The sequence below is a fragment of the Sparus aurata genome, chromosome 14 (assembly GCF_900880675.1).
Source record: "Sparus aurata chromosome 14, fSpaAur1.1, whole genome shotgun sequence".
NCBI lineage: Eukaryota > Metazoa > Chordata > Actinopteri > Spariformes > Sparidae > Sparus > Sparus aurata.
Window position 1 is genome coordinate 4,465,513 of NC_044200.1, and position 14,394 is coordinate 4,479,906.

At 41.2% G+C, this 14,394-nt stretch overlaps 1 protein-coding gene across 2 annotated transcripts in view; it reads right to left on the bottom strand.

Annotated features, from left to right (window-relative positions):
- scube1 (signal peptide, CUB domain, EGF-like 1) overlaps positions 1 to 14,394 on the bottom strand; it is a 134,366-nt gene that overhangs the window by 81,068 nt on the left and 38,904 nt on the right. For both annotated transcript variants that reach the window (XM_030440161.1, XM_030440160.1), the window contains exon 4: positions 9,245 to 9,379. In XM_030440161.1, the coding sequence (XP_030296021.1) occupies positions 9,245 to 9,379 (135 nt within the window). The remainder of the gene's footprint in view (positions 1 to 9,244; positions 9,380 to 14,394) is intronic.

A 14,394-nucleotide genomic window follows, 5' to 3' on the forward strand; every position in this document is an offset into this window, starting at 1 on the left:
ATTCCTGAATCTGAGCAACAACTATCCTGCTGCCTGGATCTCCACGAGCAGGGTCTCCCTGAGCTGGACGTCCCTGACTGTCTGTATCCTCTGCTTCCCAGTAATAATCAGTGTATAAAATCACACCTATGATTAACAATCAGACAAATCTTTACTACTGACAACCAACTCAAATGTTGGATTAGCTTGTGTTGTCAGTAGACAGTTAACAGTGTGCAGTGCTTCCAGCAGTCACAGAATACAGCTAATCATAGAAATACATTCAAAAGCAGAGAGGTTCTAAGTCCCTAGCGATACATTTAGATGCCGTGATTACTTTGGATCTCGCAGAGTTGTGTTTAAAAAGTGTTTAATCTCTCTGTCTTTGTCTTGTGTGTTCTTGCTAGTGCTAGCTTTACTAGCATCCTAGTTGTCTGCACAGGTTTCTCCATCTCCGTCTCACAGGTGAACTCAAATTTGTCGTGCTACCACTGTACTTAAATGCTGTTCAACAGAGCCTACAACCGGCTTGCTTTTTTTTTCTCCAAATTTCAGTCCATGCAAAATCAAAACTTTTTTTCAAACCTTCACTTAACCAATTCATAACTTTAAAATTGGGCCATCGACAAGTTGACAATACATTTAGATCGATCCAGAGGTTCCATATCAGTATAATCATATCATTAACTTGCATACTTATTTCTGATTCATATCGGTTAATTTTTACACCCCTTGTCATTTCCCAAGGCACGGCACATGTAACTGCAGGATGAAAAGCTGAAATAAAACCTGAAATGCACAAAATCAACTTGAATGCCCTATGTCTTTGCTGAGTGTGAGACACAGTATCGCCGTCAACATTTGCTCTTCGAAGAGCGGTGCCACACGCTAAGGAGTTCCATGAGTTCGTTTTAAGGGGATTATTTATTCCTAGATTTATTTAAGTTGCTGGTGCAACACTCTTTTAAACTGTTTTATTTAAACAAACAACTTTAACAGTTTTCAAAAGGAATTGTTATTTATTCCTAGATTTCTTTGTTTGCTCTTTTCGGTTATGACTGACTGTCAAAATAGATTATTAAAGAATGTTGTATTGTAATTATTCTCTGCAAACTTTTAACTGAGCCAGACCATACAACAGAGATAGCAGTCATGTCACATCCATACAGGGTAAGTAGTATAAACAGCTGTTAAAAAAAAGTTTTTTTTCTTTTTTACCACATGAGATTGGTACTCAGTATCGGCCGATACCCAAAGCCCAGGTATCGGAATCTGTATCGGGGAGCAAAAAATTGTGACCCCTGACCAATGGCTACAGCATCAAGGCAGCATCTTGTACATCTGAGGCCAGATTGCAGGCGAACCAGAGTTCAGTGTGTTATGTTAACAGAGGCCAGCTGCTAAAGTTGAAGAGAGGAAAAACTTTCGGGGGAACTGTTTGATTCACACAGCCCTTGTTAACTGAAATAGTATGACTACAAAGCTTGTGTGAGTGTGTGTGTCAGACCGGTTCCGGCGGAGACAGATGTCAGTTTCCTGTAAAAGGCTGGGAAATTATGGGACTGGAGGACGTTTACATTTACCAATGTGTGTGTGTGTGTGTGTGTGTGTGTGTGTGTGTGTGTGTGTGTGTGTGTGCGTGCATGTGTTTTAATTCCACTCTCCATGTTTCCTGTGGTGTTTGCTACTGAGCAGCAGCTATACAGCAGGTCAGCTCCACGCCCTCGTATTAAACATTTCCACTGACCAAAGACAAACTCCGGCCTAAAAATATAGCAGAGGCAGCTTCAAGTGGGTAAAAGAGCTGAACTGAGAATAAAAACATGGATTCCACTTTTCGCTCACAGGTAAATAACTCATATTTACCAAAAAGAGAGAGAGAAAGACAGCGATTGCTAGGCTATTAGAGCTTGTTTTCAAAGTTACACTCACTCGATGGAATAATATTTAAACAAAGTATTTATAAAATGAAGGAAGGGAAACATGAGTCAATTTCAGGGCCCCTACCATGCTCTGTTGAACCAGCGTGTATATGTGTGTGTGTATGCTGGGCTTCCTACAGACTGTCGATTTTTCAAAGAAGGTTCACACCAAACCCTCAGCCATAAAAAGGCTTCACACAGAAGCCACACAGATCCTTAGCAGGGTCTGACAACACTAACACACAACAAATACCTATCATGTAACTCACACCAAAAACACACAAAAGCAGGACTTCACCTGCACACACCAGGACCTTTGGAGGTGAACATCAACACAAAGCACAAACAGAGGGCACTTTGTTCTGAGATTGTGGACAGGACAAACACTGAATATGATCTCTGCTGTGTGTCCTGCACTGCTGGCACTTATTGGTCGTTGTTGGTCCCTGTTGGCTGCCTTTTGGTTGATTGGAAACATTGAATTGGTAGCACAGCACATTAGTGAGAGGAATCACTCCGATTGGGGCTGTTCAGCTCGGCAAATCAGTGCATGAGAAGCAGAAGCCCTTCAAGTTCGTCGCGGGAGGATCCATGATATCAACCATTTAGTGTGGTTTCTCCTTATGTTTTCCTTCACCAGTGTGGTTTCCCTTTTTGAATGTCTAATACGGAATCCTGCCACCTGGTAGTAATGAGAGATATTCTATCTCATGTAGGCGCAGAACTTACAAGCTAGCTGGCCACTGGTTGCAGTCTTTGTGGTGTGTTCAAGTGCAATCACTTTCATATGGTCCAATGTACCTGAACGATTCAAATGTCAGTCAACAAAACTGATTATCCTACTTTCTCAAAACAAAAGTGTTCTTTTTGTTCTAGCAAAACCAAAGAGGTTTCTGTTTTTGTTTTAATTCAATATTCAGTTATTGAATCTTACCGTTTCTATTTAGCTTAATGTAAGGAAAGAACATCTCACCGCCCAAATTCGTTCTTTTTCATTATTTCTGCCACTAGGGGTCTCTCCATCAAAACAAAACTAAAGACAGAAGTAGTTTGGGATCAAGGGAGTTGCTATCTTCATTGTTAAACAACTTCCATTGCAGATGAAAATGCATCTGATGGCTCAGGCAGAAATGGGTAACAAGGAAATGTAATAAAAGTTTTATTCACCTTGTGTTTAGTCTTGTTCACAAACTTTCTTCCTCTCTCAGACTCTCCACTGGAGTTTGTACCATTACCTTAAACTAAATGATGTACTTATCTGGTTTTGAACATTGTTGGAAACATTTGTAAGTACATAGCTTAAGAAAAAATCCCCCGTTTGGTGGTCAAAGTTATGACTTGTAGGAACTTGTAATAAACTAGAACAGAAAAGATTAAATCAGAGCACTTCACCTAATGACGTGTTTTTACACACATTAAGGTTTTTCTCTGATTAGACCTGGTGAGCATTTACAGTATCTGACGGACGGGTAGAGTTCTAAGTGTTTAGGTGTATGGCAGGTGAAGTGTTTTTAGCTTTTGATGAGGTTTGTAAGTGATGACGATAACAGCCAGGTAGACAGAGTTCCCTGTACTTAGAGTTCCTGTGTGCCCCTGGGCTGTCATTTAAAAGCTCCCTGTACTACCAATTTCCTGCTTTGGTTTGTTTAAAGTGAGAATTCCTCCTTCATGTGCATGTCGGTGTGTGGTGTGTGTGTGTGTGTGTGTGTGTGTGTGTGTGTGTGTGTGTGTGGTGTGTGTGTGTGTGTGTGTGTGTGTGTGGTGGGTGTGAGTTGCTGTGCATGTATACATGTCTATACATCTGTGTCTGTAGGTGTGTGTCTGTGTGTGCTTGTGTGTGTGTGTGTGTGTGTGTGTGTGTGTGTGTGTGTGTGTGTGCTTGTGTGTGTGTGTGTGTGTGTGTGTGTGTGTGTGTGTTGCCTCAGCCTGCTTCCTCTCCTCTCAACTCCAAATAAACTTGTGCATTGGTCCACTCCACTATGTTTGTCTCTCTGTTTATTTTTCTCTTTCTCTCCCAAAACACGCACAACTCCCCCATCCCCTGATCCCACAATCCATTGCTCTCTTTGCCTTCCCCTCTCCCTCAACACATAGCACACTGTATATCTTTGTGAACCTTCATTTCATTTCAAATAATGGCAACAACTCATATCACCCCATTTAGCATTCATAAGCAGTATGTAAAAATGCAATGAATACTTTAACATTGATACTAATAAAATGTTCTCACACTTACCCAAATACTATTTGAATAAAAAATGTCTACATGACTCAAAACAGTGAAAATAATTTATATCTGCATCTTAAATTTCATCATTTCATGCAGTTCACATTACCAGCTGCTACCCTATCCAGAAGTGCCTTTTAACTACCCTGCATGTTGGAGCACCATGCATCAGCCTCCTGTTAATTGTAATCCCTGTCATTATATATAGCCTCCCAGGAGCTGCCGACAGGCCTTTTTCAACTCTGCCGACTTGGCCTATAAATCACCCACAGCCTCTGTTTCCCCACCCGCTCTACACCCATACTACATAATAAAAACTCAAGGAGGAGGGCATCTCAAAGATGGAACTTGGAAATCAAACAAAACTGACAGTCAGGGACATTATGGATTCCTTCTCAACTGTTTTTTCATCATAATGGTTTGTTTTTCTTGTTCACGGTCCATTATTAAGAATTGTCCAGTCATTGTGTTCCACAGTTCACAGACAGTCCTGCGACCAAACATTCTCTTGGAGCGCCAGGCATGGCTTCCACATGAGATGGTGTTTAAAATTCCCAACTTACTGCCAATTTCATTGTTGCCAGGAATTTTGGTGTTGAGCTCAGAGAAGAATTTACAAGCGTATTGTGTTCACTCTGTTTTAGCTTGGGGCTGCATTGTCCGAAAGGCACAATTAATAAATCTGACATGGATACGGACCTGGTCAACTTGGAGGCATCAATTGCATTAAAAGAGGCATTCACTGTTCTTACTCAATAACACAGACACCAAAATTATTGCTGGCATGAACTCAGTGGAAATTTTTGTCTGATTTCAGAGGGCAGCAGGTAACCCAAGACAAGAAATAACAAGCCAGATCCTTCATTTTAGAGATTCTCAAATTTCCCCAAAATGGAAATGAGCATCTACATTCTGTGTGCATGTTGCCATTGGGCTTGTGAGCTATACCTGACTCAAGTGCTAATAGCTCTCCCACATCATGACAGATCAGCAACATTTGCTCAGAGAGCTATTTCCCTACTTGAGGTTGGGAACTTGTGGGCCAAGGTCTTGGTTCTCGCCTGGATGTGTTTCAGACAAAGCTGTGAAGCACAACAGAGTGGAAACACACCATAATGGAACAAACAATTGTTACTAGGCTTTATTATCCCCCAGGCGAGTGTCAAGCAGAAAGAAATGAGTGGCGAGCTGACACTTACCCTATGCAAAATAACAATCTAACACAAACTGTCTCTCCTTCTCACTCTCACACGCACACACCGCCCTACACAAACACACAAAACAGTCATGTGTGTAATCATTTGTATCTCCTGAAATTTAATTCAAGGAGTTGGTTGTAGCCCTGAACTCCCTGCATTTGCAGTTATGACAAATATGGCACGTCAAGCTGAGATCATCAGTGGACAACACGTCTATATTTCCTGCCTAATGTCTTCAGCAGGATACACTCATACAAGCACAAAGCTCTGTCATAATGAGCTCTCTACAGGTGGTTGAAGATCAACATGATGAGGTCACCCACAGTGGAAAAAGACAAGACAGGAATTTGGCGACAAGTTTTACCAACTGGAGAACACCTGCAATCTCCATTGATATACTGTATGCACACAGTACACACACCTCACTCTCTCATACTTACTCTCAGAGGCACTAAAGATCAGACAGCATGTCTGCCTTTTATGAGCTGAACTAATGTATTGGGATGAAACCACATGAGAAGTTTATCTATCTGAATCATACATTTTAAAAGTGACAAATAGTCCAACTATATACAGTTTTCTTATAAGAGATCGCAAGCCAAAAATATTCAAAGCCACTGATTTATACGCTTATCATGTTTTCATGAATCACTCTGAAAAGTAACTTGTAAACACGTTAAGTGTAAGTACTTCAAGAACAGTAGTACTAGGGGCTGACATGCTACATCAGGAATGAGCAAAGCTCCTCTGAATTCACATCTACTGTATACTCTTGACTGGATGCTTAAAATGCTAATGATATAAAATGTGAGAGCTTGACATTGCACAGTATGTCTGTGACTCTTTGTATTTTGTCAGATTGGTCCACTGTTTTTACACAGCTGTGTTGAGGTGTGAGAGGTCTTAATCTGGTTTAGTGTGGACACAGCAAATCTGAGAGAGAGAGAGAGAGAGAGAGAGAGAGAGAGACGGAGAGAGAGAGAGAGAGAGAGAAGAAAGAAGAAAAAGTTTCAAGCCAATTATATAAAGAAAGTGAAGTGAAGAAGAAACAAGATGAAGAGGGGAGGGCTGCCAGCCATAGGAAGATGGAAAAGAAACTGTGCAAGGAGATTCCTGTGGGGAGGCAGGATGCTGCTGCTATTCCTGTGCAGGAGACAAGTGTGTGATTGAGATGGTTGGACGGGTGGAGGGCTGTGTGGTGGTGGTTACAAGCTCAGAACAGCCTGCCAGAGCAGGGCAACAGGAATATACCACAAACATCTTCACTGCTTGTTTACCGTGAACATCCTTCTGACAGGAGCAGGAGTTACCCATGTGAACACAGTCACTGCTTTGATGTAGAAAATATATAAGAGACAGAAGAGGGGTAGACAGATATTGAGGACCTAGAAATCTTTGCTAATGATTGTAAAGAAATCACATTTTACTTTGATTTACTTCAAAATATTCTTAACTATACCTTTAGCCTATTAAAACATAAGAAGTTTAAATCAACTTTTCTTAACAGTTTAAAGAGGCAACTTATGGAGTCAGCATTTCAGTTACATGATTTCCCATTAACTTGTCATATGTGTGGGAATCTGTGGAATCATTTGGTGGCAAAACATTGCTAATCCACCATTAAAAGTAAAAACAACTCTCAATGGCTGTCACCTGAATTTGTTTCCCCCCTTGTGAGCTGTCCCGGAGCTTTCACAGAAATAGTTTTGAAAGACGAAGCAGAGAGAGGGGGAAAGGGAGATGTATTCACATGCTGGTTTATGGGGTTTCCAGTGTGCAAACACGCTTCTATTTCTGCATCTCTTTCACCTCTTTCTCTGAACGTCTCCACAGAGGATCCTCTAACATCCTGACACTGGCCCCTAACACGCCCTCACACTGGAAACACCAGCAGAGTGAGCAGCAGGGGTAAGGAGGGAGAGGATAAAGGAGAGGTCACTCTGTTGGCACCGCTTCCCATGCAGCATTTGATCTCCCTCGTCTCCCCCTTACAACATTCCTCCATAGTCTAACTTTTGTGTCATTACAAAGATGACACATGACTGTCCTCTAATCTGTCTTTGAACTTGACTGCAACGCTGCCTCTATTCAAAGCTACATGCCTGTGTGTATTGTACTAAGAGAAAGTGTGTGTGGAGGGATGAGGGATGCAGCAAGCTGATTGATGTCAGTGATTTCAAGTCCCACGCCTCTGTGTGATCCAGACAGGATCAGGTTCATAGGACATCTGACTTTTTAGGAGGCACTGAGTCAACAGCAAAGATCAGAGATGGAAATACGAACACATATAATATGATGAAAGCGAGTTTTTGGCCGGTCATGCAACAGTCTCAATTTAATGCCGGTGCCTTATCTGACCTAAGTAAGCAAACGAGACATTCACTGAAAGGGTTGGTCATTTCTACATAGTTGTTCTTGATTTCTGTCACTAGGTCCAATACTTCAGAAAATTACAAGTCTAAAAAAATGTATATATCTTTTATGGTGGACTGTTGGAATGAACTGAGGAGTGAAAGAAGCTGCTCTGTAGTCTGGTGGTACGGCAGGGGATGTCAGATGGCAGCAGAACGACTGGTCCATCATGTAACATTTTACGTAGGTCTTGCTACTCTGCTATTTCTTGCTTGTTATTATAACATAACTAAGGAAAATTGAGAACTTTAGATTTAGCTCCTTAAAATGGCTATACTACTGAGTAAAAGAATCTGTTAGCTGTAGTATGACCTGAAACCTAGGTGTATGAACACATTTTACTGTATTTCACCATTGTCATATCACTGCTATTAATGCTACATGGCTGCAAATACATACATTACATCATCACTATGCATCCTGCTAACAGCTGTAAAAAATAAGTAGTTTTTAAAATATGTTGCACCTTTCTTTCACTCACTTCCCAAACAAATGCTTGTGGTAATCTGATCAAGTTCTCGAGCCACCCAGTGGTGAAGTGCTAATACCCGGCTTGTTCACAATTGTTGCCATAATCAACAATAAATCAAAGTTCCTCGTAGTTGCTTGCCAGGACACCATGTAAGTGATCGAGCCGTTAGTTTCCTGGAATGTAATCTTGCTCAAATTGGCTGATATCTATTTCACTTGCTTATAAAAATGAGGAAAAACACAAACCATTACTGAAGGGATGTTTGATGCCAATAAAGAATTCAAGTCTACAAAGGTGACAGACTGCTAAATACATGATAATATGCTCATAACTAGAACTCACTAGAGAGCATATCTTAACCAAGGCCAGTCCCCTTCTGTATTTCCTCATACATACAAGCAAACCTAAATACACCTGTTTTTTTTCTATCAAGATCTATGCATTATTCCCAAACAAGTAAATGAAATATATTATTGAAAATGAAAAACAATCTTACTCCCTATTTCTAAATCCATACCAAAGGTTAATGGGGTCTATTCTTGACCAAGACCCATCCTTTCATGGAAATCCGTTCAGCAGTTTTTGTGTAATCCTGCTGACAAACCATGAAAAACCAAACAACCAAAAAACAAACAGAACCCGACTCTTAATTCATCCATGTCTATAAGATCTTATTCATAGAAAAACAAGCCTTTAAAAGTGAATTCACGATCAGTTCTTTACAATACAATAAGACAAGACCTCTGCATTAGCATGCTATTGACAAAGGGAAAATGACACCACTTCCTTTTATTTTGTACCAACAAGAGCAAAGCAGCACCCATCTCTCCATCTTTTATAATCACTTTCCATGAATCTGCTCCATCTATAATGTCACAGCCTCATGTCATTCTAGCAAAATGATCCTTTTACCACAAAACCTAAAACACTGTAGTTTAGACAATGCTCAGTATGTTCTCCTTGCTTCACCCAAGGGATTCATTTTCAGAAACAGGGGGGGAAAAAACAGACACTCCCTCTGTTCCAGTCTTACCATCAGAGCGATGGATGCAGGTATGCTGGTTGTCACTGAGGAAGAAACCCTCTGTGCACTGACACTCGTAGCTCCCCATGGTGTTGACACACACTTGCTGGCATCCACCGTTGTTGTCCAGACACTCATCTACATCTGTTAGGATAGAGAGAGAGAGAGAGAGAGAATGAGAGAAAGAGAATGAGAGAGATAAGGTCAGCCATGGCAGCATGGTGAAATAGCAGCTAATTAAGCTTCATAAATAAACATGTGTCAGTGGTGGTTTATGTGCTGGGAAATGTCTGATGAGAGAGATGACACCAGAGTCAGGAATGTGCAGGCCACACACCACACACACACGCGGGGGCAGACAGGGTGACCCAACAGGCGCCTGATCCTGGCACCGTAGGTGGCTGAATCAAACTCCTGGCTCTAGGTGGTAACAGGGATCTGACAACGTGAGCATCTGTAGTGTGTGTGCGAGTGTGCGCACATACTGGTGCACGAGTGTGTTTATATGGCCCCACTGTGCCACTGAAAGGCCAGTAAATTTCCAATGGCGCATTTTGATGGGGCTGAAGTGAACTGCAAACATGTAACACCCTCCACTGACTTTAACAGGGATCAAACAGGGCTTCCTGTGTGTGTAAGTGTGTGTGTGCGCGTGTGTGTACCCAGTGTCTGACCAGGATGACTTTGCATTGTGTTTAGTCTGAGGTTCTTAGTTTAACCTGGCAGGCGGTGCAGACAGGTTACACTAACATAGACACATGTGGAGAGTTAAGAAAGAAAAGACAAAAACACACACTCCAAGTATGTACTACTTGGCCTCTATCATACTGGACATGATGTCCACCTGAGTCTATACACGCTTGTATAATGGTTCCCATCAAGCCAGGACAATATATGACATTAAGAGACTATTAAAAGTGTGTACAGAGCTCTATTTTAAAGCTAAGGTTAACAGAGAATGTTGGTTCATTCATTGTGTTGTACGGCCATGCCTGAAGGTAAAGGTGTTTATACCTTTTTGAATGGCCTTAGTCAAAGGAGAGGTTATAAACCATCATTCCTTCATCCATCACCACATACTCTTACTCCTCAATGACAATAATTCTGTTACAGCGTTTCAAAACTCTATTTCTCACTTTACACAACAGTGCAGTGAGAACTAACTGCAGCTGATCTGGTCACCAGCGCATCAAACGCACTCTACACTGGACTGAAACCCACCACAATCCATTGTGAGACCGTAGAACAGGTGAGCAGCTTTAAATATCTTGGACTCACTATAAATAATAAATTCAGGTTTTCAACACATCACTGCCATGCCATAGAGGGCATCCAACAAAGGCTCCATGTCAGACTGCAACAGCGTATGCTGCCCTTATCTTGCAAAACATAAAGCATGTGTGAAAGAAAAAAACAATTAAATGTTGTTTTCTTAGACACCATCAGAATGACAGTGCAGTGTTCAGTCACTTAACTTTACTTTTCAGGTCAGTGAGATGAACTGCAGTAGAATCTAAGTTTTATTGGCACCAGGAACAGGATAAGAAAAAAGAAAAAGAAATTGTCTGTGCCTTCCCAAATGATCAGAAATCAGTCATTGATCAGAATATAAATCAAGGTTTTGATGTGACAAATCTATTGTTAAGGTTCGGTTAGGTTCATACACATAATGAACCTAGGGGAGGATCATGTTTTGAGTTACAGTAAGTACTACGTTAGGGTCAGACGAACATTGCGGTTTTTGTTCAAATTATGGGGAAAAGAAACCAGTGGTGACTGCCTGCTGGAATCAGGAAACAAACTGGTCTCACATGTTTAATGCAACCATTTTGTTGACTCATCCATCCACCATGGCCTGCTCCCGACATGGATTTTGTCCCCTTGTTTCTCCCTTTGCATAATAAGTCAGCAGCTCGCGGAAAGTCTCAGGACAGTTTTTACACTCTCTGTGATATCAAATAATTGCCAAATAAAACATTAATGTTCAGTTATATAGACTGCATTAATTACAAGATAAAATAAATTGAGGAAATGTTAAAAAAGAATGCACTTGCACATGGGTTAGGAGCCTAGAATCTATTTTCAATCCATTTCCAACTGTAACTTGTGGGCTTTATAAAACCTCTGCATGGTGGATGGAGCCATTAAGAACCTTGTGTGGAGAGAGCGAATACTTTACTATCATGTTTACCCGGGTGGGAAAAAAGAGGTGGAGAGGGGCAGGAGTGGAGGAAAAGACATGAACTACTACCCTGAAATTTAGTGTGAACGCAAATGTCCAAATCATTTGGCCCGGAAATTAGACAGACTTTAATCTGCCAGCTCTGTAGTTCAAAGTCAATGTTTGAGCATTGCGTAGTGAGTTTACATCGAGTGAGTGTTGATGACGTTGATGATGTTGATGACGTTGCACCTTGAATGTAGTCGTCTCACACTCAATACATGCTTTCCACTCGTTGATATATATCATTTCTGTTCTCTGAAGCAGCCCCTATGTGGATTTAAGGAGAAAGGACATCAGCTAAAGGGGAGCTTAAAAGACCAGGAACAAAACGAGTGCCAGCACTGTCACTCTTCCGGTGACACACTTGACTGAGGAAGGAAGGCAAAAATCAATGTCTCTCCAGACTCATATGATATACTTCATGTAGTTAAGACTTTGAAGGAATTGGGTATTAAGCGAAGCTCTTGGTGAAATGGAAATCACTGTATCGGTCTGTATGACTCCAGTGAATAATATCCAGTGAGAAATATGTTCATGCTCATTTTCACAGAGGATGACAAAAGACTGGTAAAGAGCTTCATTTCACTGTGCAACAACAATCATCTGAAGATCAATATCAGCAAAACCAATGAGCACAGGGTGTACTAGCATGCTTCAAATATGGATGGTGCTGAAAATAAGCTAAAAGAAAAGTCCTGACACGTGAGTGCCTCACACAGCACACTCATCACAGCAGCACAGGATATCTCTACCTTCACTACAGTTTCAAGGTGGGCAACCATGATTATTATAATAGACACTGTACTATTATATACTGCTACTGTGTTGGCCATCAATTGAGTATCTGACCAAATCTTAAATTCTAATCTACTGTCACAATCTACCCTTCAGTTTTGAATTATGGTGCTAAATAATGGCCAGAAGACTGTTGACATTATAAAAATGATGATGCCATAGTGAAGTTGACCTTTGACCTTCTGGCTTATATAATCACATTTTATCCTATTAGATATTTGCGGATATAGTGGCGCATCATTTCTTGAATTATGGCCAAACGTGTTTTGTTATAATCATCATGAGGTCAGAGGTCACAGTAACAACCTGTGGCCACAAAAAATTGAATCAGTCCATCCAAGTGGACATTTGTGCCAAATGTAATAATAGGATAAACAAAGGTTGGCTGTGCACAGTGCAGAGATGAACAGACACTGCCGTTGCACCAGACAGCACAGCTGTGTTGGTTACTGTATACAATCTTTTGAGCATACATACATATATATACTGCTGCATTAGTGCTGCAGAAGTCATCGTGTCCTCATTTCACTCTGAGCTTTTTTTCAGTTTCATTTTCTTTTCATTTCACCTCCTAACACTGTTTCAGGCAAAGCTCATGGTTTAACACAGTGGTTCCCAACATTTTTTCCTTGAAGCCCCCCTTGCCTGTGTCAAAGACAAGCCAGGCCCCCCCGACCCCAACCCGCATACACTGAAAGAATAAAGTGATTAATTACAAACTTTTATTTGCAAAAATAAACAACAGTTATTCTCCTTGTTTTACAATGTTTATAGATACATTTCTTCCTTTTTTGTGTCATCAGGTGTATCACACACAAACACACACACAGTTTACCTACCTACCTGCCTACGTCATAGGGGTGTTGGCGATAAATAGCTTAATGAATTTAAATGTGGACCAAAGATACATTCAATTTGGATTATAAAGACTTTTGATTATCCAGTTGGGTGTGGTATTGGGATTTTATACATTTAATGTGCACAAATATAATTTTGGTAACCTCACAACCTCAGAGCAGACAAAGTTGTGCGCCCCCCCTGCGATCTCTGGCGCCCCCCTAGGGGGGGCCCGGACCCCAGGTTGGGAACCACTGGTTTAACAGATGTCATTATTATGACTGATGCATTTCATTTTCAGGCTAGATGGGGAGAGAGACAGAGAAGAAGTGTAGCCATCTCCCAATCCAATTGATCTCTGCCAACATTTCTACATAAACACAGGCCACAGGGCCATTTAGCAAGTTTCAACCAGGGCCCCTCTGTTTTGTTTGATTGTGCTTGTGTAAACTTGTGTAAACTTTTGTTTAGACAAAACGAGGATGTGCTTGACACATCAGAGGGGGGAGTGATAGGGAGCGGGTTGCAGAACGAGGGAGGTGAAAGAAAGAAGTGAGAGGGATGGGGTGATGGGGTGAGGGTTTTTCTTAAAAGTGAAACAAAAGTGAGGATCCAAATAAATGCTGCATCTGCATTTTGAATTTTTTTTTAATTCAACTTAGAGTATCTGTGTCACAGGTGATGTATTAACCGACACAGAGCTACACAGGTAAATGCAGAAGTTTGCATCTTAATCGGTGGATTTTTCGAAGGGTTGTGTGTTTTAACAGACTGTTTCTGGGCTCTTTGGGCTTACAGTAGCAGGTTATCCCATCATTGAAGTGAAAATATTTGCATGCACCTTTCTGGGAGCAGTAAGGGAAACCACAAGAAGTGCCTTAGGAAGGTCAGTGGTTAATGACTGATATGAACAAGAGGAACAGTTACAGCAAGCATAACACCTGTTCAGTTTGTGTTTGTATGGGCACCAGACTCTTTAAAAATGATGCCAATGCCAACGGCAATGATCCAGTTTTAAAACCAAACGCTCACATTTCATTTATTGCCATTGCGTCTTTATCTTAGTGAAGGTATTTCCTCATTTTTTTGGTCCCTCATTCTGAAACACATCCAGCAGCTTTTTTATGAATGTGGTCATGATAGCTCCATGTGAGCATGTCAAACTTTGCCTCAGTTTATCTGCCCTCTCCCTGCCTCCTCCTGTCTGTTAAATGTTGGACCTCCACTAATGTCGCTGACTCCCCGCTGTGCAGCCACCTCTCAGATCTTGCCGTGGAATGAAAAGGACGCGTCGGAAGAAAAA